At 41.9% G+C, this 22,636-nt stretch overlaps 1 protein-coding gene across 6 annotated transcripts in view; it reads right to left on the reverse strand.

The window, feature by feature from the left end:
• Window positions 1-17,085, reverse strand: part of ints1 (integrator complex subunit 1) — a 40,298-nt gene extending 23,213 nt beyond the window's left edge. Inside the window, exons 1-25 of one of the 6 annotated variants that reach the window (XM_028455069.1) lie at window positions 17,002-17,085; window positions 16,576-16,682; window positions 14,554-14,844; window positions 14,269-14,465; window positions 13,935-14,072; window positions 13,324-13,483; window positions 12,085-12,190; window positions 11,807-11,993; window positions 11,585-11,730; window positions 11,368-11,509; window positions 10,576-10,752; window positions 10,390-10,498; window positions 10,196-10,316; window positions 10,044-10,121; window positions 9,804-9,961; window positions 9,583-9,679; window positions 9,087-9,178; window positions 8,919-8,979; window positions 8,355-8,552; window positions 7,405-7,534; window positions 7,108-7,287; window positions 6,881-7,030; window positions 6,614-6,793; window positions 6,407-6,511; window positions 6,147-6,314 (exon numbers count right to left, since the gene is read on the reverse strand). In XM_028455069.1, coding sequence (XP_028310870.1) covers window positions 6,147-6,314; window positions 6,407-6,511; window positions 6,614-6,793; window positions 6,881-7,030; window positions 7,108-7,287; window positions 7,405-7,534; window positions 8,355-8,552; window positions 8,919-8,979; window positions 9,087-9,178; window positions 9,583-9,679; window positions 9,804-9,961; window positions 10,044-10,121; window positions 10,196-10,316; window positions 10,390-10,498; window positions 10,576-10,752; window positions 11,368-11,509; window positions 11,585-11,730; window positions 11,807-11,993; window positions 12,085-12,190; window positions 13,324-13,483; window positions 13,935-14,072; window positions 14,269-14,465; window positions 14,554-14,844; window positions 16,576-16,630 — 3,426 coding nt within the window. In that variant the 5' untranslated portion in view covers window positions 16,631-16,682; window positions 17,002-17,085. Of the gene's footprint in view, window positions 1-6,146; window positions 6,315-6,406; window positions 6,512-6,613; window positions 6,794-6,880; window positions 7,031-7,107; window positions 7,288-7,404; window positions 7,535-8,354; window positions 8,553-8,918; window positions 8,980-9,086; window positions 9,179-9,582; window positions 9,680-9,803; window positions 9,962-10,043; window positions 10,122-10,195; window positions 10,317-10,389; window positions 10,499-10,575; window positions 10,753-11,367; window positions 11,510-11,584; window positions 11,731-11,806; window positions 11,994-12,084; window positions 12,191-13,323; window positions 13,484-13,934; window positions 14,073-14,268; window positions 14,466-14,553; window positions 14,845-16,575 lie in introns of all 6 variants that reach the window. The other 5 variants (XM_028455068.1, XM_028455067.1, XM_028455066.1 and 2 more) reach the window with 5 other exon arrangements.
• Window positions 17,086-22,636: the final 5,551 nt, after the last annotated feature.

Here is a 22,636-nt window from a genome sequence, read left to right on the forward strand (position 1 = left end):
CAGCCAAATTTATGAATATGCTCCTTCAGATATGGTATTGTTGACGTAGGCTCTGTCAAATATAACAGAACATCATCTGCATATAATTTATCCTCCATCAATTAGTATTTTTTTTATATTAGCATAATCTCTGATGAGTTGGGCCAGTGGTTCTACGGACAAAGCAAACAGTAAGGGAGATAGGGAGCATCCTTGTCGGCAGCCTCGCTCCAGTGTGAACCTCTCTGTTGGGTTTAAAAGTTGGGACCAGATCTCATTCATTCTAATGTTTGGAATAAGTATTGCCATGATACAGGATGGAAGGCTTTTTGAGTGTCTAATGAAACTATGAATGATTCCGATTTTGCGTTCTTTTGATGTGATATTATTTTTAGCAGGCGACATAAGTTATCGCCATAGCTGCGACTCGCTGTTTTCCCTTTAAGTCGGGCTGGGACACCACAGTCTACGGCAGGTGAGTGCACCGCTTCGACTTAGTGACTAGTTTACCAGGGGCTGCCTGAGGTGAGTACCGTACATTTTATTGTCATTGGCGGTGATTTGCCTTGTGCGCTGGTTCAGACTTGATCGCTCCACGGCTACACCGCTTTCTCTGATTAAACAGCTAAGGTTACTCTGCCGTGTTGCTACGCTGCTCTGTTAACACCGTTGTGGAACCCTGACCAGTGGATTCGCTGGTTTGAGGCCAACACGGGCCGCCCAGCACGCCGCGGCCGGTGTTTTGAGTGTGTACACTGAGCGGCTGCGTTCGCCTCGGCGCTGCTCTCTCTCTCGCTCTCTCCCCTATTAATGGCAGTGTGCATGCTGCGGTTTTGTCGGGTGTTGGTCCAGTTAGATTCACTGGGAGCACAGTTTGTTCACTCCAGGCCGGTGCGCTGGCTGGCCTGAGTGAAGTTTCTTCATTGAAGCCGCTGCAGCTCGGCGGCTATTATTATAACTATTATTGATATATAATTGTATTTACAGTATATGAATTAATATAATTATTATTCATAAATTATATAATTACTAAAAATGTATAATATTAATCAATAATAGAGGATGGACTGCCATTTGTGTGTCTCCTGCATGGCCCCCCTTCAGGCAGAGGACTTTCATGATCAGTGTCCTGCTTGCCTGGGCATTGACCACATAAGAAAGGGGGTGTCCGATAATCCGTGCATGAACTGTCGTTTTATGCCTCATGCACTGCAACTCTCCAGGTTGGCTGAGGCTGAGGGCACAATAGACCTGCCCTCTTCAGGTAGAGCCACCGGCTTTGCTAAGCGTGATGGCACGGCGTCCGGCGATCCTCCTCGGAAGGCAAGGAAGATTGATGCTCTGGATAACAAGGTGGATGCTCTCACCACCGAGTTTGTGCAGATTAAGGTAAGGCCATCTTGCTTAACCTACAGACAGAACCCAGTGCGCCAGTCTTCGCGGCTAACCATGTCGCAGATCCATCCCACCATCAGGAGGAGGATGCGCTGTCCATGGCAGCATCCTGTACTGTTTGGCGACACTGATGGGGATGGGCAGGAGGAGCTTGCCTCACAGGCTTCTCATGCCTTTTCAGAAGGTTCTTGTAGGACCTCTTTTGAAGGCTCAGTGTCCAGCCGGGGCATCGTGCAGCCGGCAATGCGCACGGCCTTGACACGCCTTCGGTTGGATGAAACGCCGGTCCCTACACGAACGGCAAATGCTTTTTTCAGGCAGGCCCCCAACACCTCAGCCTTTGTGGTTCCTCCCTCTGACCTCTACATTGCGGAGCTCCGCAGATGCTGGCCTGACTTAAGAGTTCTCTCCCATCATACAAGCTATGGCAGGGCTCTGACAGCCATGCATGATGCTGGCAGCGATGGCTTGGAATAGCTAGCTCCAGTTGAGCCTGCCATTGCAGCACTGATAGTTTCTTCGGATGAGGCCATTGGACCGGATGCACGCTGCCCTCAACCTCAGTGCAGGTTGACTGACGATCTTCTGACTTGCAGTTATAACATTGCTGCCCCTATGGGACGTCTCGGTAATTCTCTGTCACACCTGGTACTGGCTTTGTCGAGTACCTTGCAGGATTCTGGGTCGGAGCCTGCGGCCCAGTCCCTCAGCTATGCCTCACTGCAGACATTCACATTTATGACCAGGGAGCTGGGCAGGCTAATGTCGACGATAACACTGACTCGTCGCCAGGTCTGACTGGCACAATCACTTCTATCCAAGCCATGTCGCAGAACACAGCGTTCTCTTCCAGTTGTGCCGAAGCAGACCTTTGGCCCAGCGGCATTGCAGGCCTTGCAGCGTAGTGTCCAGGTAGGCCAAGCAAGGCAGCAGTTTGCCAGTTTGCACCAGGCTCCCCATGCCCCTCCTAGGCAGGGACATTTGGCAGGTAATCGGCAACGCCGTGCAGCCACAGCTCCATTTGCTCAGATGCCTAGGATTGCTGGACCAAGTCGCCACCCCCCCAGAGCCCCAAGGGGCCTTCTGGGGAAGGGTGCCATCGAGTTAGTGAACCCGGAGGCTTGCCTCAGTGGATTTTACTCCGCTTATTTTCTTGTACCCAAAAAAGAGGGTGGATTTTGCTTGATCCTGGACTTGAGGGGGTTGAAACGGTTTCTCAAAGTTCTCCCCGTCCATATGCTGCGAGTAGCAGATGTCCTTCAGGCTGTCTCAGCAGTAGACTGGTTGGTGACGGTGGATCTGAAAGATGCTTACTTTCATGTTCCCATTGCCCCTTATTACAGACAGTTCCTTTGTTTCATGTTCATGGACGAGGATTATCATTTCACGGTTCTGCCATTTGGGCAATCCCTGGCTCTTCGAATATTTAGCAGTTGCTCTGTCACCGTTACAGACCAGCGGAGTTTCAATACTCCCCTATCTGGACGACTGGCTAGTCATTTCTCCATCTCGGGAGCACGTGATGAGGGATACTGCTGCTCTTCTCAGTCACGTGAGCAATCTTGGCCTTAAGGTAAATTATGTCAAGAGCAACCTCGTACCCAGCCAGGTTATGAGGTACTTAGGGCTTGTGCTGAATTCCTCAGTAATGCGGGCCTCCCTCTCTTCAGAGCGAGTCTCCGCCATCCTAAGCCTTCTACGGCGTTTCCAGCATGGCACCCTGCTGCAGTACGGCCTGGTCCTGCGACTCATAGGAATGTTGGCCTCGGCATCCATGGTCGTACCACTGGGGCTTCTAACACTGCGCCCCTTTCAGGTATGGATGAACAGCCTGCATATAGACCCCAGCTGCCACTGGCACAAGGTGGTCAGGGTGTCTGCCCAGTGTCTCCTTACCCTCCAATCCTGGAGGGAGAGGGAATACTTATTGTTGGGTGTACCCGGGAGGTCGACAAGACAGACGCTCTCTTGTGGGTTGGGGTGCAGTGTGGCAGTCCAGGACTGTCAGGGGCCTGTGGAGTGCCCAGCAGAAGTGGCAGCACATAATGTGTTGGAACTTCAGGCTGTATTCCTGGCGCTCAGGCACTTTCTCCCTGTTCTAAAAGATCGGCATGTTCTCGTCGGGCCAGACAATACAGCAGCTGCGCACCACATCAACCACCAGGGCGGCACCATATCTCTGACGTGTTTGCGGGTGGCACACCGGCTCCTCACATGGGCTTACCCTAACTTCCTGAGCCTCCGGGCAATGCATGTTCCTGGTTTCGAGAACACTGCCACAGATCTCCTCTCCCGTCAGAAGCCTCCATCCGGGGAGTGGAGACTTCACCCAGAGGTGGTGGCTGTGATATGGGCCACATATGGCAGAGCAACAGTGGACCTCTTTGCCTCAGAGGCAACCACTCACTGCCCTCTCGGGTTCTCTCTGAGAGAAGAGACCATCCCCCTCGGAGAGGACGCCATGGCGCATACCTGGCCAGACGGCCTACTTTATACATTTCCTCCACTCCCCATCATACCAGCAATGCTTCAGAGGGCCCAGCAGCGTAGTCTCCGACTACTCCTCGTTGCCCCATGCTGGCTAGGAAGATCATGGTTCCCGCTGTTGCTCAAACTCCTGCAGTGTACACTGTGGCGTCTTCCGGAGATGAAAGAACTCCTGTCTCAGGTCAACGGACGCATATGACACCCGAGTCCGGGTCTACCAAAGCTGTTCTTGTGGCCCCTATGGTTGTGGACCCACTTTTGGCATCCTGTGATGGGGTAGTTGCTCACACAATTTTAAACTGTCGAGCACCATCCATCAGGGCACTTTACGCTAACAGGTGGAGGCTAATTGTGGAGTGGAGTCACAACGAGGTGCCTGAGACATGTTCAGTAGTAGCAATACTGTGTTTCCTGAAGTTCATTTTTGACAAAAACAGGACTACTTCCACCCTTAGAGTGTATTTGGCTGTTATCTCGGCCAGTCATGCAAAGGTGGATAGCTAGTCAGAGGGGTCACATTATCTGGTCAAGCAGTTTCTGAAAGGGACTCAGACCGCGTCAGGTCTATGAGTCGCCATCATGGGACTTGCAAGTTGTCATTCAGTCCCTTTCCCAGCCGCCCTTTGAGCCACTGGGACACAGTGATTTAAAGTGGCTGTCTCTCAAGACAGCTACTTCTTCTTGCTGTGGTAACGTCAAAACGTGTGGGGGAGCTGCATGCTATGTCAGGCATGTCTACGCTGGAAGGCTGATAGCTCTGGGCTGAGTCTCAGGCCAAATCCTTCAAACCTGCTTGCTGTTGGAGGAGACAGACGCTATTTTTCCCTCTCCCTCATTTTCCCTGCTTGCTGCTCTTTTGTCTTGTTCAAATCTAACAGGAGCCTCTATCAGCATCCCAATCCTGAATCTAATCATGGAATTGATCATCTAGTCTTTCTTCGCTTTTGGTCAAATTTTTCTACTAGAAGGATGGGTAATGGGAGAGTTCACAAGTCCTGAGGATGTGGAAGATGTCCACCACCAGATTGGAATGTATGATATCGGGTCTTCTGCTGATTGGATCTGGCATTTTCCTGAATTATCGCAAAATTGGATTACGTTGGCAGCACTATTGGAAGCCGCAGTTAACGACGAAAGGAGCCAAACTCTCTGAACTCTCTCAGATGGATTCCACCGTGGAACTTTAAGAGGATAGTTTGTCTCACAGGATATGGCCACACTATTGGATTACTTATTGAACTGACCAGGAACAGTAGGGCTGGCAGCCATGTTATGGCTAGCCGGTCTCAAAACACCTTCTCTATTCTCATTCGGCCCCTGTGGTCTGTTTTCTTCTCTCCAAACTCTCCAAGGACGGAATGTTGATAAGACGCTCTGACCATACCCTCACTTTTCATGTACACCTGGACCCGGCTCTGCCAACGAACTCTCGAGGTCATCTCTATGTGAGAGTCAGCAGCAGAGTCTGAGTAAACAGGCTTATCTCAACGAACACTTTCACTCCCTCTACATCACTACATGTCCTGTGTTTGACACCGTCTCCTCTGGCTCCAACCCTCCTCCCTCCCAGCGGTTGGGGAGTAGGAGGCGCACCATAAGGGCAGCGCCACACTGTGGCTGACCTGCGAACAACCCATTCTAAAGATCCATTCCTTGTGCTAACATGCTGTTGTATTGAATTGTATTGTATGTTGTGTTAGTTTTTTCATGATCCCAAATTAATAAAGTAATAAAGTATAATCAATCAATTCAATTCAAAAATATAATAATTTTGCCATCAAAAGCCCGGTCTCAGTGGTTTTTTTTGTTTTACATAAGGAAACAATGTTCAGATGCTAGATTTGTCAAAAAAGCAAAAAAAAAAAAAAATAGCTTTAAAGTCACTGATGGTTTTTTTTTTAGAAAAAGCCTGTTTTCTCAGCTTTTTGCTCTGAAACTGAAGATTTGTGTAAAACTTGCTCTATTCAACGGCTGATTACAGAAGAACGAAAATACTTGATGAAAGTAGAGGCTTCAATCTTTCAGAATCCAGTGTCAGATTTCAGATAGTCAAAATAGAAAATATTATGTGGGTCTTTAAAATCAGTCAAAATGCTCAAAAATGGCTGGCACTGAGGGGGGTAGAAAATCTGAAAATGGCTGGCACTGAATGAGTTAACATAAGCCTGTGTGAATACTAATCCCCAGGAGTAAATTCATTCAAGTGACTATGATGCAACAATAACACCTGGCTGCTATCATAAGTATCAATGTTTAAGTTTTGGGCACATTTCGCCCTGACTCACCCAGCTGTAAAGATCTTCGCCGTCTTTGGTCTTCCTCATCCTCCGTATATAGGAGGAGAAAATGGTGAGGAAAGCCGAGAGCACGGCGTCAGATTCAGGCTTGCTGCAGTGTTTGGAAAACAGGCTGTTCATGATGGTGGAACGCTCCACAATTAGCCGCGCAACGTCCTACAGAAAAAGCAAACATGCTCATTAAAACGGCTCTTTGAACACACCTCAAAGATAGGAATACAGAGGATTGTAAGACACTGGGGTATTACCAGTGCAAGGTCATTATGAGAAGCCTGCTCCTCCACTGGTGCATGCTGGGATAAGTAGATGAGATAGGCACTGATGGTCTGTGGATCGGTCTCCATATGGATCGCCTTTAGGAAAGCACAAAGACAGGAAAATAAATCTTGAAACTCTGATTTTTCCTATTCAGAATTGGCCTTGTTTTCAGTTATTGGCTACTTGATGACTCCGACCTGCTGCAGGGCAGTGGAGGTCATTCCTCTGACACTGTCAAACAAGGGAAGCTTTGGGAGGTCCTGTAACAGCCACTGGTACCCGGGCAGGAGTTCTGCATCCGTGGAGTCTTCCTCCATGGGCTGATCTCGCTCCTCTCCATCCTTTAATCCTCCTTCACCGAGAACCAGTGACAAACCCTGCATACAAGACACCTTGTTGACAGAAATATCCTCACACGTGGACATTATCTAAATAGGCCTTTTTTCACTTTTTCACTTCAATACCTTCATTGCCAGAACTCGTGACGCCACCTGGGACGAGCTGAGACGTCGCAAAAAGTAATCTAACACCTCACAAGTGGTCTGTTCATCAGCCTTAGGACCCAACAGAAGATCCTGCAGCCGTCCAAGCAGTTGCCTTTGCTTTTGTTGCCTCTACAGAGCAAAATCCTCATTGTAAGTCTCTGATATGTAAAGTACGACCTTTGATGCAAGTTACAAATGTCACGTACCTGTCTTTTCTTGGCCCTCTGCTCTCTGCTTTCCGCTTCATCGTCATCATCAACAGGCAAGCTGTCGTCTGCGGCATCATGCAGGAGGAACTCACACAAGCACTGCACTGGAAGTACATCCAAGGACCCCTCACTGGACTGGACCAAGTCAGCCAACCAAGGCATGGACTGAGAGGAAGCCTGTCAACGAAGGAAAATGACTTCTTGTTTTTCCCCAGGAAGAGAAAAACCAACAGGAATATCATGTAATCGTAAAAAACTCTTTAAAGTCTGAAGCTGTAAGAAAAGGAACTTCACCTGTCTCTGGATGATGTTGAGAAGAAAGTCTGGATTGCGGCTGCGGCAAAGAAGATGGCCAAGACGCAGCGACTGGTTGAGAGTTTTGATCTGGTCCTGAACCTGAGGCGGAGGTCTGCGAGGAGGACCCCTGGACACGGGCAGATCATTTCACATTTAACATAAAGGCATTTTACACTATTCTGGCTGTTCAGGATTTAAAAATCAGGAGTCTTGTTCAGCTGTCTCTTTACAAGCTGAGAATTGAATATTTACATCAAGGTAGCTTAAGACTGAAGGTAGAAATCTACTAATCTAACTATGACAGGCCAAGCCTGTACCAGCAAAGGGTTTGAATTACTGTTCTGTGTATAAAGTTAAAGCAACAACAAAATTGTGTCAAACTCAAGACTCATGGGCCAATTCCTTTAAAGCATTAAATTTGGCCCGCAGGAAAAAGTAAAAAAAAATTCAGAAAAAACATGGATCAATGCGTAAATTACCAATTACTTATATTGTAGATATCACAGTCCCTCAAAATCCACAAATTCAATGAAACTTAATGAAACGTACTCAGTTTTAGTCATTTTTAAAGCTAAATTTTTGAAAGAAGTCTTAAGTTTTGCTCAAATTATTACACAAAAATTCCACAAATGAAAATAAAATTAATCATAAAATCAAGTACATTTAAGTGAATATCCTGCAGGGTCTCTTATCTGTCACTTATTGCTTAGGAGTGGAAAGTCTGGTATATTGTTGAAATTTCTTGTTTTTATAATCTGTAGCCCACTTGAGATCAAACTGGGCCATAATGGGCCCCTGAACTAAAATGAGTTTGACCCCTGCTGTAGGGTGTCAATTGTGTTGCTAATGAAACTATTTTACAAAATGAGAGCGAATATTTAGTTACACGATGTATATGATGTCATAATTTAATAATTATGTGAAACACCTCCTCATCCTAATCTTACTGTGGATCCAGACTGGTGAGCTGAGACAGTAGCAGGCTGTTGCTCTCTGTGATGGTCTGTTTGGTAGAAGCTGCAGCCAAGTGGCTTTCAAATGCCAGAATCTCCTGTTTCTCCCTCTGGGAGATCTGCAGCTCCCTGCTGATCATCTCCGTCTTTGTGTCCTCATCCGCGACAGTGCAAGGAGGGTATGTGTAGTTACTGAGAAAAAGTTGGTGTGCGTTAGTACATACTTCACAGAGCACAGAGACTTTAAATCTTTGTTGTGTAAAGAACATCTACGGCTGACAAGTCACACCCACAAGCTCAGTTTGCAAATATTTCATTTATTTATTTTTTTTCAGTTAGCAAATATTGAGTGCTCCGCGGTCACAGTACTTTTGAACCACATTATGGGTCATAATGAATTAAAAACAGCACTTCAGCCTTTGCATAATCCAGATAGACGAGAAGAAAATGAACTATTTCAGGATGTCAGCCAGGGGTTTTGATGCCGTTTATGATGATTGTTCTCACTGAGGAGAAGGCAAGGTTTCTGTTTATGTGTCATTGGTGAAATTGTCTTACTTTGTCATAACCATTTCCATCAGCATTTTCAGCGTCGGATAGCCATCCCAAGCAGCCAAACCTAAAGGGTAATTTTTTAAAAACAAAAACAATACAACCAAATATCATTTTAATAAGTAAGCTCACATATACTGTCTGTATGTATACAAAAGTGATTGATTACTGTACCGATCTTCTGAGGATTAAAAGCTGCCACCACAAGCAACAAGAGCCAGGCCTTCCAATAGAGAGAGGATATCGCCAAGTTTGGTGGTTGGTACCTTAAACAATAAGAGACATTTGTTGTCTTTGTCTGTCTGTAAACTGAGCGACAAAAATGTCTGTAAAGCAAATAAAGCAGGGTTTTTTTAATCTTGGGGTCGCTTTGAAATAAAATGGGGTTGCCTGAAATGTCTAGTAATAATAAAAAATTATCAAAATTATTTGCATTTTTTTTAATCTTTAATATTTATCCATTTGCATTTAAAATGCAGTATAAAAATATCTGAGCTGGCACTTATTGTTACATTGTGCACTGATACTGTCACACAGTATAACAAATATTATCAATAAACTACCAACATTTTTGAGAAAATTTCTGAGGTGGCCAGAAATTTGTGATATAAAAGTGGGGTCACGACAAGAAAAATGTTTGGACCCACTGCATTAAAGACAGCTGACGTACCCTGCTGGCAGCTGAATATTCTCTGGGTGGTGATAGGTGCACAGATTCAGGACTGCATCAATAAGCTGGATCCTCTCTACTCGCAACACTTCAAGATCTGCTTTACAACCAGATGACATTTAAAGTGCGTTAACAATGCCATGCAATAGAAATATCACCAGAGAGGAGAAAACCATTTGACAGGGTTATCATTTAGAATGGTCATTACTATTGACACACACCGTCTGACTGAACTCCAGCAGCTCTTTTAACCAAATGATCTGCGAGCTCCATGGCATCAGCTGGGCCCAGAGGCAGATCACGGGACAGGCCGATCACCAGGACACGCATCAGTGTGTCCTCCAGCAGAGGGACCTCAGAACAGAGGCGGAGGAAGAAACTGAGGGATTGAAAAAGCGAGTGTCAGTTGTGTGAGAGTAAGAGACGGGAGTCTGACAGCAGAATGATGTTTGAATGCTCACTTCCTGTCGCTCTCTGGAGGCCAGTTGTCCCACTTGTAATATGTCTCTGGTTGCTCAGTGAACAGTACTTTGTGCAGGCTGCAAACAACAAAATAACTGATAACAAATCTGGCATTCATACAACATCACATTGTAGTAAAAGCTGCACTGACCAGTGAACGTAGTCTTTTGCAACAACTTTGCTGATTGTAGGAACCACTGAGTGAAGCCACCACACTGCATCTCTCTGGATGGAGGCTATCTGGTTCTGGAAGGATCTCAGCACCTCCAGATCTGTGAACACAACAAAAACAAAATGAATAATCTGCTTTCTAAACACACCCTGTTATTAAACAAGAACACATACTCTTCTTCTCTCCTTTGTCCCATGCAATGCCAGCCTCTTTGACCTGAGCAGTGATACCCAACATCATGGAGACAGTCAGTAAATCTGTCACCTGGATGACGAAACGCTCCTGTGGAAAAAACACAACGCACTTGAGTAAGTCTGTCCATAAAACAACTGACCCCAGGGGAGTGTAATTCCTCCTACTTTGAACTCCATGTCCACATAGCAGGCCTCCTTTCTCTCCTGCATCAAACCAAAGCAGAAGGACTGGAAGTTGATCTCATGCTTGGTCTGTTTAATGATCTCTCTCAGCAGAGCTCGGGAAGCACGGAGGTAATCATCCTTATTAGTTAACAAGTCCTGGAACACCATGGCCAAAAACTATGGACACAGAAAAACAATATGTTGAAGTATCAAGTGTGTATAAATAATTAACCAATTATGTGTACTGATGTACTTTATAAATGTACTGTAAACAACATTAAATGAGTTTAATGTGTTACAAAAAAATTAATATATGCACATTTATGCTAAAAAAAATATTTGAAGCACTTTTTTTGCAAGATTTCATATTGTAGAGCACAATCTGTGAGGAGCAGCCATGTGTGACGCTAAGTCGTGGCTTCCTGTGCTGCGTTTACATTAGGTACCACCTCATTTAATTGATTTTTCTGAAAGAGATGCTGATAGCATGTTTTTGAGATCTTTAATTTCTGATTTGTGACACATCAGTGAGTTAACTAAAGTCTCAGATGTAATGGTATAAAAACTACATGACTTCATAGAAAATTAAGATTTACAACAAGTTCTACAAGTTATACTACATGTCCAAATAGCTGATCAATCAGAGAAGGCTCTCCAAAGAAAGACACAAATGTAGCAATTTTGATTGTTTATTTGTTTTTATTTTTAAAAAAAAAAAAGGCTCTGCCTGCTTTGCCTCCAATAAGTGCATCTATCACATGTTTAAACGCCTGTGTTGGGTTGGGTGTTTACCTTTGGAGCCTGCTCTGGACTGTGTTGCAGCACCGTATGAAGGACCTGCATGTTGTTGGGATTCCGTGCATTGGACAGCTCATTGAAAATCACCACCTTCACCATCGTGGCCAGGTTGTCTCGATTTGCATTCAGCAGTTCTCTGAAAAGTCAAATCTCAATGAGCAATGAAACACACATGCTGTGATTACAGGATGATGAAGGAGAATCCACCCACCTGACACACAGCATGTAGTGGTTGAGAAGGACTTTGGGTTTGAGTCGGATCTTGATGAGGTTGGAGATGACCTCCATGTCATCTGCTCCATGGGTGTTGCAGTTCATGCACAGCGACATGAGAAGGTCCTGAGCTGGTCTTGTCAGCTGTAATAATAGCAACATTAGAGATATCTTGTTTGTTTTTTGTTTGCATCAAACTACATGGTGAGTTCTACAACACCTTTGGGTTCTGGAGCCACATCTCCAGTCTCTGCACAGCCATGAGTCGAGCCTCTTTGTAGCCACACGTTGCTGTGATCAGGCGCAGCAGGTTACGGGACACGTTGTCCATCTGCTGTCTGCGGTTCAGCTGATCCCTGAGGACGTCCAGCACATAGTCCTCCACACCATCTGCCAACTCCTCATACCTACAGATAAGAAAACAACACGCAAACAAGTCCTGGAGCTCAAAAATCTGACACATCCAGGATTTTATTTTCTCAGTGAATATTTGTGTACCTTGGCATAACCTGCCCATCATCTTCAGGACTGAGTTTCTCCTCTGCTATTAGCAATTCAGTCTGACTGTCGTCTTCATCCGGAGTGGAGGGATGAGGGCTGTTACCTGACACACACACACATTGATGAAGTCCACGCTGAGACGGGAATGTATAAATAAACATATTTAATAAAGAAAGAGCAAAGGATAAATACAATGACCCTCCTCGGCCGGAGGTGACGCGCTTAACCGTGAAAGAATAAAGCAATGTATCTTATAGCTGATGAAGAGGAAGGGGAGGGAGGGTGTGAAGGGAGGAAGGATTTTGATGGAAAATTACTGCTTCTTCAGAGCTCTGATTATCAGAGTTCTTGTTGAGACCTTGAGCAGAGACTGGTTTTTGCTGGCACCGTGAATACAGCACAGTCTGTCTGTACTGCGAGTAATCTAATCTAACATGACTCAGCAAAGGAGCAACGTCTGTGTTCAAAAGTACAACAAATAATGCAGTCATCGTGTATAAACAAAAAATTGTACACAAACACACATTTGATGATATGAATATAATATATTAATATAATAATTGCCATAACAATTTTCTCCCACCTCAACTACGTTAGTTATTATCCATCATCATCAGCTCTTTTTACGCGCTGTGGCATCTGTAGCGTATATCTTACCTAGTGTTGCACCAAAATTCCGGCCACCAAAAACACATTTCTCACCGAAACAAGGCAACCAAATGAGGATGTTGTAAAGATGTGAGCAAACACAGCGATAAGCACGCACGTTTGCTTGGAAACGGGCCAACTTGTCTGCGGACTGGCTGTATTTCAATTGATCTGAGCACTAAAGAATATTCTGAGCAGAGGTTGAGACGGGGATCGCAAGTGTGTTTTAATAATAATAATACATTTTATTTGAAAAATTAGTGTCTTTCATGGCACCCAAGGTCACTTTACAGTGCATAATAAAACCACTGTTTCTGTGTCACGTCAACACTGAAGTTACATGTACCGTGGCTGTGGATCAGCATCTATTTTCAGTTGGTCAGTGCAGATTTCACACAGATCCTCTAATCTTCATCATGACAATACTTAATCCGCGTTAATAAGATCATTAATTGGATCACATTCACACATTCAGAGCCATAAATGCAATGGTACTAATAATTTATTCAACGTTACGGTTTTCAGCCTTGGTTTTCTTATTTTCGGTTTCGGCCAAGAATTTTCATTTCGCTGCATCCCTTATGTTACCTGCACTGAGATCCCCAGCAAGGCGTCCAGTATCAGCTTGGAGCAGCATACTTTTAGGAGGCATCTTTGTTCCAAAAGCTGTTTGAATGTTGTCTACAAAGTCTTTACATTGGGAACTGTCCACCCAGATTCTTTCACCTAGTGAGTCCTCAATGTAAACCTGTGAGACAAACAAAAAGATCAAGAATCTTATTCCAATCCCAGAGGATATTGACATCATTACTAGTAAGACAATACATGGTTAGTTTAAGATTCATTTTTGGAGACATTTTTAAACAGCAATACCTATTTTGCATTTGTGGCTGCCCTGTATACAACTAAAGGGTGTTCAGAATCACAAAACATGTTTGTGCCTGTTCTATACTAAAGAACCAAAAGCATCAGATGATTTGGCTTCATAGATTTTCTATGCCAATGAACATTATTCCCTTCATTTATTCATTTACAGACAAAAGCAAAAAAAGAAAAAGCCTAAATTTTGTGTAATATCAGAGAGCAGCTGCCATCTGGTATGTAAATAATTTTATTCAACTAGTTTCTAATATTGCCTCAGATTACATCAGAAATATTAATGTTACTTTGAGTAGAAATCAGCACATTTCCTGCCTTACCTTGACAAAGATCTCGGGCCAGTTCTCGTCCTCCTCGTAGGCAGCCATCAGCAGGTTACAGGCCAGCACAGATACCAGGTTGTTGCCTTTGGCTTTAAAATTGATTGAAGCATCACGACGAAGGAGGCTGCACAAGGCCTTCAGTAATGTTACGGAAAAAAACAAAAAAATTACAAAACAAAATAACAACTTAGCTTGATTGTACTTTATGAGCAGAACTGCGTTTTCAGTCAATGTTTTTAAATTCAACACTGCTCATTACATCATCTATTATGAGTATGTGAATACAATTATGGGTATGTGTAGTCATCTGATTCTGTCTGAACAGCCCTACCTCAATGATTCCTTCTGTAGCAAATACATTGGGCTTGATTTTAGCTAGAAACATGAGGCTGAGGTATAAAGTGATGTCAGGCTTGGCTCTGTTCATCTTCAGCTGTTTCACTGCTCCACACAGCAGACCCTCGATACGATCATCATTCCCCTCAGACTCTGCAGCTTCGATCTCATCCAGCAGAATCACAGGAGACACTGACAGAGCAAACACAGGCTTAATATATTTGTGCATTACAACATGAAATACTCAACATTAAAAGCAGCTAACACATATTTGATTTACCCTCTATTGGTATCACCGATGGCTCTTTGATTGAAGGAGAAATAGACCTCTTATCCGCAGTAACAACTTCAGCGAGTCGTCCCAGAGCACTGACAGGAGGAGTGTTGGAGAGTTTAGGCCTCTTGCTGAGATTGGAAAGACCCGATGAAGAAGGTAGTGATGAAGATGATTCTCTCTTGCGATCAGCGGGTAAGCCTGAGGACGATGGCTTTAGGAGGACAGCTGGAGCTTTGGGCTCTCCCGCCTGGCTCTTTGATCCCAGAGCAATGAAGTCTCCAGGCGGAGGATGGCCTAGGAAAACAATTCCTCACAATGAAATCTATGGCACGTGTCAAACTCAAGATCAGCCTTAGATCATCCAATATGGACCGTATTCATTGTGCAAATTACCAATGAATTCAGTTGGAGATATCTCAGCTAGATATCTACAAAATAATACAGAAATTTAATGAAACTCCACACTATTAGCAGGGCTCACATTTCCCCCATGTTTATCACAAGATGGCAGTCATTTTTAGTCTTACATTGTTAAAAGAACTCTCAATTTTCCCCAAATCCTGCAATTTTCTTCAAATTATTCCACAACATTTCCCCAAATGACAGAAAAATTGGCCACAAAATCAAACAAGTTGAGAGCAAATATCCTGCAGCGACTGATATCTGTCACTAATTGCTATGATATTATCAGTGCCTTACAAGTTTTATAATTCATTTATATGTGGAAGTGTAAAATAAAGCACAATAATGATTAAATTACTCATTTCCCCAGCTAAAATCTGCAGCCCACTTAAGATAAACTCCGTATTCGGCCCCCTGAACTAAAATTAGTTTGACACCCCTCTAGGGCGACCATATGTCTGGTTTTACCCGGACATGTCCTCTTTTCACCTCTTGTCCGAACAGTCCGGCCGGATTTTACAAACTCATCAAATTGACCGGGGTTTCCCAGGGACCCTGAATTCATCTAGGGGAACACGTTCATTTAAATGACCGTAACTCTGCTAATATTTGCTTTATTGGAGAAATTCTACCAGTTTCTGAAAGCTAATAAGTTGGCAATAATTTACTCACATGTGACGGACTCATTTAAGATGCCACTTTGTTTTGATGAAATAGAAAAGAAGAGAGACTAAAGTCCATAATGGATTGAAGGAGACCGAATACTGGTGGATTTAATTCAAAAATATCAGCAGGAAAACCCTCCTGGATGATAAAACCTCCATGAAGGTTCAGAGAGCGAGTCTTTGGGAGAAACTTAGAATGTAGGAAGTTAAGGTAACGTTTTCATCATCTGGTCTACACCTCATCCATCACCTTCATCACCTTCATCACCTCCCTGTCTCCATGGACAACAGACAGAATAAAGCTCAGAGTCAAAATGGGACCATGAGATGTAAACTTTCACAGGTTTTCATTGAAGCGTAAATTTAACGGTTATTTTGTTGTTCCTTCTTTTTTTATATTTCTAGGAGGAGAAGTTTCTTATTGTTTCTATGACTTTTTTAAAAAGGTATAAATTAGATTTTTCAAGGACAGATTGTTATAATGCATAATAAAGGTGATTGACTTTAGCCAATTTTCTGTCTTTGTTATAAAAAGAGATAATGATTTTAAAACATTATGGACAAAAATAACTTATATATCTACTATATTGTAATTTGCCGTTACAAAGTAGATTGATACAGAAACGTATCAGTAGACTGCCAGTCTATCCATACCCAGCGCCCCTCGTTGGCCAGTTTAGGTGACGCGATAGGTGCACCACGTGACTTAAAGTTCCGTCAGTGTTATTTTAGCTCATATTTCTATTTAACTACCCCGCTAACCCTTTTATTTTAGCCCGAACCCTAAGCCAGGAAATGCCATAAAATGTGAAAACACAGGCACTTTACGCTTCTGTAGAAAAGGTCCGGAAAACGTACCCATCGTCCCGGAGGTTTCCGTATCAACAAACACTTCCTTTACTGAAAACACGAACCACAACTGAATAGAACCCTTATCTACAGTGGTTACGAGTCCTACCTGATGGTTTTGCAGCGCTGGGCCGCCTCAGGGTGGTTGGCTTTGGGCGATTCATCCTCACTGAGCGGCTGCAGTCCAGCTCACAGACACATTAGCTGGATAACAGTCTGTGTAGGAAACAAAGAAACTTGAGTTACATTAACAGATAATTTCAACTCAAGCTTGAAAATAAACTAAGGCGTAAAACGTCACCGTAGCAGGAAGTATGTAAAGTAATGCTAAATAGTCCTGGCCTGTTGTGTAAATTATAATACAAAAACGAATGCTAGGCTAATAAACACGAAATGATTCTAACTCATAGCTCTTTCAAACCCCGTCTTTGTGTCAAACTACATTGAATTTGACATCTAAATGCACTGAATGTGTAAAGTGTTTGATAACTGACCGTGTTTATTAAAAGGAATAAACTCCACATTAATAAAATACTTAGCATTAGCCGCGTCTGAGTTTACACATTGTGACGCCTGTGATTTCTTCTTCTGGGTCAACGGTGTTCAGCATCACACTAGGAAAACACATGCTGGCACCTAGCGCCCTAAAGTGATATTACACCTACAACGTAACAACGAAAGCTAAAAAAATATAAAATTTTGAAAAAAAAAATCAAAATAGCTTGAGGTTATTTTGTATCTAATGGACGGAGAAGGGCAGGTTCCTATTGTTTATAGAGGTACATTATTCAATTAAAAAAAAAAAAAAAAGTTTCAAAAGAAAAATCACTTCAAATCAAAAAATGTTTACTTCAATCAAAAAAAAAAAAAAACACAAATATACAAATACACACACACATATATATATAATTTTTTTCTATTTTGTTTAAAAAGTTTTTTTTAATTTATTTTTGGAATAAAAAAGACAAATCTACTTCTGTAATTGCTGTACTCATGTTTAATTATTACACACTCAAACTAAGTTATTTTGGCAAAGATATAACACAAAATACACAACTCATTCTGTATAATTTTATTTATTCGTTTGTTTGTTTATTTATTAAAAAAAAAAAAAAGAACAAGGCTGGTCATTATTGGCAGCTTAAATAACAAACCAAAAAAACCTCACCCTTAATTGCTTTTTTGGAAATAAATAAATAAATAATGTATGAAACTAATTTTGAAACAAAGAGTCCTAATGTTGTGACACGTGAAAAAAGAGAAGATCAAGATTTACATTTTTATCCACAAACTCCATTGAAGAAAAAGCACTATCAAGAATTGGCCAGCAGGTGGCGTTACACTGGCTGCTTTTAAATCAACAGTGCTCAAAAAACCCCAATTCAAAACCCTTTAAGGGCATCAATTTTAGGAATTTTTTTAATTGTTTATTTTATTGTTTATTTGACTTTTTACATTTTCAAAAAAATGTATACATCTCACTACAATGTTAATGTAATACCAAAGCTGGAGTTTAAAAGAAAGCAATATACAAATATTTAATTAACAACCTAATGGAGAAAGAAAGCAGATATACTGGATAGTACTGGAAAAGATCAGTGAGGAGTTGGAAGAGATGATGGCTGGAAAAAAAAAAAATACTGTTAGAGGGTGAAATCCTATGTACAGTGACTTATCAACAGTGTTAAGAGAGTCAGTCAACTATTTCAACCATAAATTAGTTTATATCAGTATTTGTTTAGGAATGTTCAGAAATGTGTAACATGAAAACTGCTTACATTGAAAGATTTAGCGTTGACGTATTGTAAATTACTGCTACACATTTTAATGAAATAAATAATTTAAAAAGACTAAAGCATTAGATACACTTAAATTGGCATTCCAGAAACTTTCCAAACTGTCAGAGGTACATGTAAAACCAATGAAAACAGCACAAAGTCTTTACTCGACAAACAAGTTTGGATGAACGACGGCCGGGCTCGCGTATCGTCTCTGCACCGAATAGCACGTACCACGTTCCAGAGAATTCAGTCAAATGTCTCGGTTCCACCAAGTAAAAATGCTCATAGAATATCCATGTCAAATGACAGCCTGATTCAACGAGCATCAATGGAGGAGTAGTCATTTGAAAAATGAGGCCCCCGGGGGACCCCTGGCTCCCCCATGGCACATACGGAGTAATGGGCCCCATTCATATATTGGTATGTGTCAATGATTCGGTACCACAACTGTCGCAATATTTGACTCACAAATAAAAGAGAAAACAACTTTAATGAAAATTGCCAAAAAAAAAAAAAAAGGAGGATGGGCCCCTCGGGTCCCCAACAGAATTGGGCGAGGCATAATAGTAATTTATGTGGAATTACCTTTGAAACTATATATCACACGTCTATGTTCCCATAAATTTGGAAATTGCCGGAAATGGGGGTGGACCCACTGGCCCCATTTAAAAAAAAATGGCTCCAAGTGTCTCATCATATTCATTCATAGAGTGTTCATACCAAACTGCATTCCGATCTAATGAGAACTAACGGAGGAGCCCCCGGTGGCCTGCTGGCGCCCCAGTGACATGTACGGGGTAATGGGACCCATTTATATATTGGTATGTACCAATGATTTGGTACCACCAACCGTCGTAACATTTGACTCGCAAATGAATGACAAATCGACTTTCCGTCTTGGTTTTTTTTTTTGGGGCCACAAATCAAAAATCGGACTTGGAACGTCAATGCGTACACATCCATAGATTATACATTTCAGCCTGATCCATTCACGAATAACAGAGGAGTAGTGATTTTAACTAGTGTAAAGAAGAAGAAGAAGAAGAAGAAGAAGAAGAAGAAGAAGCTTGGTCTAAAAATGGCTAAATGTGATTGGATAGGTTGGATAAAACACACAGGACGCACTCGAGGTTAGTGGTTCCTGTGTGTAAACTGGATCAATTGTTATCAACTAAATCAAATCAATGACGGAACATAGCATTTGATTAACATACTCATGAGGGGAAACAACATACAGTAAATACATTATTTATATCATCATGTTGTATTATATATAAATATACTTACTGTATGTATGAATGATGTAACGTTAATGGTAGGTCATAACCAGAGTATGTAGACTGTGTAAGTATGCTCAGAGTTAAAGTCATGGTTATTTTTTTTATTTTTCCTCTTTCCAAATATTGTATCATTTCCATTATCTGCTGCAGTATCAATCGTTAACTCTATCTATTGTCCCACCTTTAATGTGTAACGGATAGAACGATAAACAGAGTTCACAATACAATAGATAGGAAGTATTTTGTCGACAATGAAAGAATTATAGGCAATTTCTAATGTTTTGCACTGAAGTAGTGGAGACACTAACAAGAAACAGAGCTACTTAGTCAGATTTGATACATCAAAGCATTGCCACACCGCATTAATGTCCATACTTAGTCAGTCCCACCCTAAGCCTGTGGTATGGATCTGTTCATTCCCTAAACATTGCTCAGCCATGACAAGACTGTCAGGAAAGGCTTCGTTTATTTTCCATCTCTCTGTTTATCACAAGCACTACACAATTTCCTCCTAATCAGCCAAAGCCTTTCATTATTGTAATTTCAGCCCAGTTTGATGGAGACGTCGTTACGTATAGCAGGGCTTTACACTAAATTAACTAACAGAGCTCCACGTCCACCACTTTTTCATGTGCATGGAGCTCCCAGCTGCAAGGCAGTTACGTAAAGTGTTTTCATGTGAGAAACATTTTGGTGAAGTCAGTGGAATGTTCGGAAAAAAAAAAACCCAAATTTAAGCCTGTGTCACATGGAAGGTCCACAAATCTGTAAAAGAAAAAGAAAAAACTGCTCAGCGTTCGGCTCGACCTATGCCAGGGGCAGCTGTGTGTGTGTGTGTGCTATGTCAGACATTTATAGCCAACTATTACTCAACAGCAGGGAAACACCACCAAGGAGAAAACATTCAACGGTTTTAGAGAAAGGGAGTTTTTGGGATTTTACAGACTCAAATCAAAACTTAACACATGTGTTTTTCAAACTTACCAATAACATGGGACATTTGTAGTTGAAAAAAAAAAAAAAAAAACTCACTTCCTTTACAACAGGGGGCCTCTTTGTACCAGATCACATTTCAGAGTTCAACAGTCTGAGTCAGAAAGAAGCAAGATTAGTGACTCAATGTTACATCCTGTAATCCAAAACTGCATGCAAGACTCCAGACCGCACACAGCATGCCAACCTAATGAAAACCCTGAGTGGTCCATGCTGCACAAGGTTCCCTGTTTTTGTTTTGCTGGACACAACGGGGCTATTTCAGGTCATCTGCATGGGCTGCAGCAGGATGGATGGTAATTGGGTGGAATGGCTCTGGCTGAGCAGCTGGATGTCAAACTTGATGCTAAATCCCAGACGTGGTCCTGGACACGTTGTCTCACTATAACTGACACTTTCTGATGTCTGTAGTGGCTGCGGATCAACAAATAACACACAGGGTTACTGCTTTTTCTAATTTACTATACACCAGTGGTTCCCAAACAGGGGTACATGAGCACATTGCAGGGGGTACGCAAGAAGATTTAACAAAATAATTAGGAAATGTTCCAAGTTCCTTTTTAGGCTATTTTTGGACAAATTCACCACAAACTAACAACACTCTTGCTAAATAAAATAATATAATTTATTGAAACAGGATTATTGTATGCTGTAGAGGCCATTTTATCACACTTCTTCGATAATTAGCTACATTGTACTGACTACTTAAATAATCACATAAATCACATAGTAGTTTAGCTAAATTATGTTACACTCAGTGTTTTGAATTTGTAGATTAAGTCTTAGGGAACCACTGTTTGAGACACATTTATAGAGGTTTCGGGGAGCTTACTGTTCTACAAATGAAAAAAATGAATTATGGTACTTGTGATATGAATAGGGGTACAAATGATTTGGCAAAAATACGAAGGGGGGTACACGGGACAAAAAAGATTGAGAACGACTACACTATTACAATGTTGCTCAAATGGGGGTACGAACACCCTGAGGGGTATGCAATGGCACAGGGGGTACTTGAGAGAGAGAGAGAGGGAGAGGGAAAATAACAAATGAAAGCATTAAAAAATGAGGTTTTATAATGTTTTATTTCTAGTTAAAAATAATAACCACACTAAATATTATCAGCAACTCACGAAACAATAACAAAAACACACAAAATAAGAGGAAAAATGTACTGAATAATAAAAAGAACAGACAAACAACAACAAAATACACAAAATGATGATAGAAATGATCTTGATTAGATCATGGACTGAAAATACGAGGATCAGTCTTGGTCTCACATAAGGAGCGAGATGACTGTAAATGATAAACATAACATGCCCGCATTTAAAAACCCTCTGCCTGACATTTGAAAAATCCTCAAAATAACCCAAAAAATAATTGACATTGATAAATTGTGTCCAAGACAAGCACTTCAGTGAATTTATAGTTGGAAACGGTTCATCCATTACATTTATAATACCAGTAGGGGAATAAAACATTATTAAATATGATTACTCACCTGTTTATATAGAATTTTATTGTGTAGTAGTTTCTGTGACAAACACAAAGATAAAAAAAAAAAATGTTGCCACTAATCGAGAGAACTGAGATACTGCCACCTGGTCCACCACCTCTCCTTCTTTAAAACCAGTCCACGACAAATCCTCATAAACGCTGTTTTTTCACCAAAAATTGTCGAACTGGAAAAGTGTCTTCATTACCTAGAATCCCCCATATTAGTACCAATGTTTTGATGTATGAATTGTTGCTGGGTTATGAATTCAGATTTACACCTATACATAAAATATCCAGAGTCCAAAAAATGCCATTTTTATATTAAACATTACCAGATCAGAAAAATGTTAGCATTAATCTAAAGCCCTGAGTGAATGTCACCTTACAGTGTGGTATCAATGGTCCGACTCCTTTCCTTCTTTAAAATCAGTCCACGACAATGTTTTTTTTCAAAATCCTCAAAAACACTGTTTTAAGATTGACCGACCGGAAAATTGTTTTCATTACCTGGAATTCCCCCATTTGTACCAATGTTTTGGTGCGAGAATGCTTGGTGAATATTGCATTAAAAGACCTACACCACTCTACACACACACACACACACACACACACACAC

This window comes from Gouania willdenowi, chromosome 8, assembly GCF_900634775.1.
Source record: "Gouania willdenowi chromosome 8, fGouWil2.1, whole genome shotgun sequence".
Classification (NCBI taxonomy): domain Eukaryota; kingdom Metazoa; phylum Chordata; class Actinopteri; order Blenniiformes; family Gobiesocidae; genus Gouania; species Gouania willdenowi.